The sequence below is a fragment of the Bubalus bubalis genome, chromosome 12 (assembly GCF_019923935.1).
Source record: "Bubalus bubalis isolate 160015118507 breed Murrah chromosome 12, NDDB_SH_1, whole genome shotgun sequence".
NCBI classification, from domain to species: Eukaryota; Metazoa; Chordata; class Mammalia; order Artiodactyla; family Bovidae; genus Bubalus; species Bubalus bubalis.
In genome coordinates, this window is record NC_059168.1 from 98236885 (window position 1) to 98242534 (window position 5650).

A 5650-nucleotide genomic window follows, 5' to 3' on the forward strand; every position below is an offset into this window, starting at 1 on the left:
GTTGTTGTTGTTGTTCAGGTGCTCAGTCGTGTCCAACTCTTTGCAACCCCATGGACTGCAGTGTGCCAGGCTTCCCTGTCCTTCACCATTTCCTGGAGCTTGCTCAAACTCATATTGATCAAGTCGGTGACACCGTCCAACCATCTCGTCTTCTGTCTTCCCCTTCTCCTCCTGCTTTCAATCTGTCCCAGCATTAGGGTATTTTCCAATGAACCGGCTCTTTGCATCAGGTGGCCCAAGTATTGGAATTTCGGCTTCAGCATCAGTCCTTCCAATGAATATTCAAGGTTGATTTCCTTTAGGAGTGACTGGTTTGATCTCCTTGCTGTCCAAGGGACTCGCAAGTCTTCTCCAACACCACAGTTCGAAAGCATCAATTCTTCGGCGCTCAGCCTTCTTTATGGTTGAACTCTCATATCCATACATGACTACTGCAAAAATTATAGGCTCTATACATTGGGGCCTTAGAAACGCGTCTCAGGTTTCGCCCACGGGGAGGCGGCGGCTAGCTAGGGAAGAGTAGGGGTCCCAGCTGCCCTGCCTTCGTGCCAGGTCGCTCGCCCGAGGTGAAGGCCGAGCTTCCACCGCCTGTTTCTCTGGGGGTCACCCAGGATGGTCCAACTTGGCCGCCAGGACACGGGCGGGCCTGGGGAAACCGGCCAAAGTGGGCGGAGCTCGACTGTGAGGCAGAGTGTGGGCGGGGCTCTGTGGGGGCAGAGCCTTGCGCGCGGCCGGGGGCGGGGTTTTAGGGGCAGGGCACCGTGGAGGCGGAGCTCCAGCCTCCGGGCTCCGCCTTGGGGGCGGGTCCAGGCCGCCCCGGCGCGTTGTGCCGCGGCGTTCCACCCTTCCGGCTCGGAGTTCCATTCACCGCCTCCGCCTTCCGCCCCGCGCCGGCTGTCCGCGAGACCGTCGCCGCGTTCCATCTTCGCGCGGCCCTTGCGGCGCCCGAGCCCGCAATGTCGGGCCCCAACGGGGACCTGGGCACGCCGGTGGAGGCGGGCGCGGAAGGCGAGGAAGACGGCTTCGGGGAAGCAGGTGACTCGGAGTAGGGTAGGGTGGCGTGGGGGGAGCTGCTGAAGCTACGTTTGCTTTCTCGAGGGTGTCATTCTGGGAGGGGGAATCGGGGCCGGGAAGAAACTGCAGAGCCCTCCCATCCCCCGCCCCAGGGAGGGTCCGGAGCTGCAGGCGCTTTCCTGAAATTCGGGGCGAGCACCTGCGACCTGGCCCCTGGAAACCGCAGCCCTGGAGATCTGTGGTTAGCCGAGCCTGTTTTACAGATGAGGAAACTGAGGCCGCTTCAGGGATCACTCGCTTTGGGGGAGGGGGTGGATTAGGACCTGCTTCAGCCACCTCTTTCAGCCCCTGTGGAGATGGGGACTCCTAAGGGCGCTGAGCTGGGCGTGGACCCTCCTGGGTTAGCACGAGGGCTATCTGGGTGGGCGTGCCGCCCTGCTGAGTCAGCATCCCCAGCCACCTTTGCTGGTAGTGGTCTGGAGCCCTGGCGAATGTGACTTGCTTACCCAGCATCCTGTTGCCTGCACAGCACTGCGCGGGGGAAGGGGTGGGGGTGGAGGTAGGAGGCTGGGGAGAGAGAAAGATCGGCTCCCTTCTCACCTTCTAGAGACTCAGTTTCCCCATCTGTAAAATAAGAATGGTTTAGTGTCCCCCCACATTGAGATGTATCAGGATTAAATGAGAAAACGAATGAAGAGTAGGCTCCAAGCATGCAAGTGTTCTGTAAATGGTTAGTCCCTTTAGTGTAATAAAGATTAGCGTATTAACTTAGAGGTCAGGACTTAGTAAATGCGGGGTAAGTATAGACTCTGCTTTTGGCTTTGTTTTGGGTACCAGCTTTATTGAGCGGTAATTCACACAGTATACAATTAACTCATTTAAATTGTACAATTCAATGGGTTTTAGGATATTCACAGAGTTGTGCACCCATCCATTGCCGGGGTCCAGCCCCGGCTGATCCAGGGTATTCGAAGCGGGGACGGCGTCGGCGACCTATTTAATTATTTATTCATCAAAGATATAAAGAGTAATAGAATGAGGATAGCTCAGTAGGAAAATTCAGTGGAGAAAAGAGGCTGAGTAGCTTGGTTTACGCGGGAGACCAATAAAACTTCAAGGCAAGAAGTTTGCACCACTTACGTAGGCCGCAGGCGTCCTTCCGTTCTCCCGAAGGAGAGGAGACACTGAGGCCTCCCCGGTCGGATCTTAGAAGCCCAGGCATAATTAGCAAGCATGGTGGGTTCCGCGCTCCAGATGGAGACTCAGCCAGAATTTGAAAGAGAGTGACATGGGGAGACCAAGTTTCAGTGAACAAGGCCCGCACTTTATTTTCCAAAGTAGTTTTTATACCTTAAGTTATGCATAGAGGATAATGGGGGAAGGGGTAGAGTCATGCAGCAAGCCAGGCTTTCTTCCTGCAAACTTATCATATGCAAAAGTTCAGGTGATTGACATCATCTTGTGGCCCGGAGGCCTGTTAACATTTTAAGAAACTTATTTTTCTCTAAAGGTGATTATTCCAAAGTCAGGCACCAGCCTCCAAAAAAGCATTGGACAAAGCTGCATTTTACATTTCTATACACCCATTATATCAATCAATACACTGCCAAGGACACAGTAGGTAAGGAGTATGGAGACTTAGCAGCAAACATTGGCCCAACAAGTGAAAAACCCTTCACCAATACAATTTCTAATCAATCTTTTAACTACTCAGAGGAATCTGTGTTTAGGCAGTTTAGAACATCTCCTGCCTCTCACAGTTGGGAGGCTCTGAACAATCACATGTGGCCGGAAAAACCCATTCAGGCAGGCTAGAGGATTTCCAAAGGAGTTTGTGGGTTGAAACACTGTCACACCCAGGAATTATTAACTGGAGCTGTAAGCTAACTCTTTTTTTTTTCAAAGAGAGGTAGTGGGGGACAGCCCCCTGTAAAGTCAGAGGTGTAGGTGAAAGCACAAAGCAGAAAGTAGGTAGACTCTGGTTTGGGGGGTAGATGCTCGAGAATTTCCAGGGGGACTCCTGAGGCTCGATCCCGCCTTTGCGTATGCCGAGCCTCCTTCCTCATGACCTTTGTCATGGGCGGAGTTCCTCACGCTGGCTCCGGGCAGTGATAGAATTCCAGTTGAGCTATTCCAGATCCTGAAAGATGATGTTGTGGAAAGTGCTGCACTCAATATTCAATATGCACTCAATATGCAATATGCCGGCTCCCGGCATCCATCAAGACCACAATAGTTTTAGAACACTTCCTCACTCAAGATCTACATTTTTATTAATAAAGAGGTAGAGTGAATGGGGTAAGCTGTGGGCTGCCAGGTTCCCCCCGGCCACTGCTGGTGAAGAGCAGCCAGGTGAGGTGCTGGGAGCTGTGATGGGGCATCGGGAAGGACCTCCCGGGAGTCATGTTGAGTGGAAGTTGGCAGATTGACAGGATTTAGGACATAGAGGAGGAGGGTGTCCTCAACGGAAGGCAAAGACTTGGAACTGAGAGGTACCCTTGACACTTGACTCAGACAAAGCCCAGCCCCAGGAGTGGAGACACCCACCTCCCCAGCCTCCTCTCCACTTGGGTCTCTTAACCAGAATATGAAATGTTGCTAATAGTGACCATCTACTAAGTGCTTGCTGTGGCCAGACCCTGAGTTCTTGATATATGTATTTGATGTCTCACAATAACCCACTTTGTCCCCTTTTCCCAGAAAAGTGCAGTAACTTGCTGGGATGGAGAGGAACTGGGACTGAAACCCAAGGGCCCCTGCTCCGCTAGCACCACCAACCAGCTGCAGGACCCTAGGCAGGTCTCTTCCTTCTTGGACCTCAGTTTCCCCATTTGTACCACAAGGGAGTTGGACTCTAAGATCCAACAGAGGCTTTCCAGGACTCTGTCCTCTGTGAGTTAGGACAACTCTGAGCAATGGGTACCCTTCCCCCAGAAGGCAGACACCTTTGCACCCTTATCCCAGACGCTCTTTTCTGACGCTGGCCATTCCCACACACCGCCAGCCACTTCCCCTTTGTCCCAAGCTGGCATCTGGGTGTATCTGAGTCATGGGCTGGCTCAGAACTGGGTCCCGCAGTGGGCACAGGCCCAGACCTTGGCTCCTAAGAGACACTGTGTTGCTGAGAGAGGCAGATCAGATGTGTCAGTGGAGGAGAGAGTGATGGTTTCTGATGGAGCCCAGGGAAGGCTTCTTGGAAGAAGAGGCTTTTGGAACTGGTCCTTGAATGGCTGTTGTGGTTGAAGCATTCAGAGTGGCAGGGTCAGTTGAGAAAAGGCAGAAGGCTGGAAAGTCAGGCTCCACTCATTCATCCATTCATTCAACAAACGCTCACCGTGTGACAGTGAGGGCACTGGGGGACGGCGGTGGAAACAAGCCCCCCTCTCGCGGAGCTCTCACTACAGGCTGGGGGAGACAGACCGGCACCTGATCACAGCAGTCGAGCTGGAGGTGAAGGCCATGGAGCTGTGAGAGCAAGGGGTCAGGAATAGAGGCCTGACCCAGGCTGGGGTCACATCCACGCTGACACTTGAAGGATGGGTGGGGCTCCTCCAGGAGAAGAGGAGGGAAGGAAGACAGAGGAGGACACAGCACACTCCAGGCAGAGGCCACAGCAGGTTCAAGGGGCCTGAGGTGGGCAAAGGCAGGTGTGAGAGAAGGGAGCAGGGCCTGGGAGTCTGCCAGGAGCCCTCTTCTGAGGGCAGGGGAGCCAAGCAGGGCTAGAGAGCAGGGTCTGCCTGAGGACAGAAACCTGGATTGCCCGACTCAGGCGCATGGGCTCTGGCCTCTAGGCAGTTGATGCAGGAAGTAGAGAGACTCGGCATCTGGCAGGACTTCCCAGGCTGGACACTGTCTGCCTGACCTCCCTATGACCACTCTAACCCTAGAAAAAGATGGCACACTAAGCTATTTCTCCAATGCCTTTCTTCTTTTGATATACACCCATTTTCCAGATGGTGACAGTGAGGCTCAAGGAGTAGGGACTTGCCCGAAGCCCTTTTAGAGACAGGCTGGCACACAGTGGTGGTGGGGAGGGTGCCTGGGAGCCCTGAGGAAATATGGGACCTTGACTGTCTTTCCCCTTTCTTCCAGAATACGCTGCCATCAACTCCATGTTGGACCAGATCAACTCCTGTCTGGACCACCTGGAGGAGAAAAATGACCACCTCCATGCCCGCCTCCAAGAACTGCTTGAATCCAACCGGCAGACACGCCTTGAGTTCCAGCAGCAGCTTGGGGAGACCCCCAGCGATGCCAGCCCCTAGGCTCTGGGAGCCCCCCGCCAGGCCCCAGCCCTGCCTTGCTGGGCTGGGCTCTGGCCTGAACACTCACCACCTGGCTTAGATACTTTCTCAAGGGCTGGCCGACAGATCTCCTGGGGGTTCTGCCTGCCTAGGCCACCTTTCTGGTACTTCCTTTGGTGTGCCTAGGCCAGCCCCCACCTCCCAGCATCCCCTCCTGGAGCCAGGTGTGGGCCAGTGGCTCACCCACCATGCCTGCCTGTCCAACTCCTGGACACTCCCCACTCTGCCCAGGCCATGAGTGTCCACATTAAACGGGTCTCCAACACAACTGCGCCTCCTCTCTCTTCTGTATCCTGGGATGAGCACCCCAGTGGCTGCCAGAGATGACAGGG

The 5650-nt window shown here is 54.5% G+C and overlaps 1 protein-coding gene across 1 annotated transcript; it reads left to right on the forward strand.

The window, feature by feature from the left end:
* The first annotated feature begins 816 nt into the window (after positions 1-816).
* On the forward strand, positions 817-5586 carry BBLN (bublin coiled coil protein). The gene is made up of 2 exons (XM_006065402.3): positions 817-1035; positions 5107-5586. Exons 1-2 carry the CDS (start codon positions 957-959, stop codon positions 5277-5279), a joined length of 252 nt encoding a protein of 83 aa, XP_006065464.1. The 5' UTR covers positions 817-956; the 3' UTR covers positions 5280-5586.
* Positions 5587-5650: the final 64 nt, after the last annotated feature.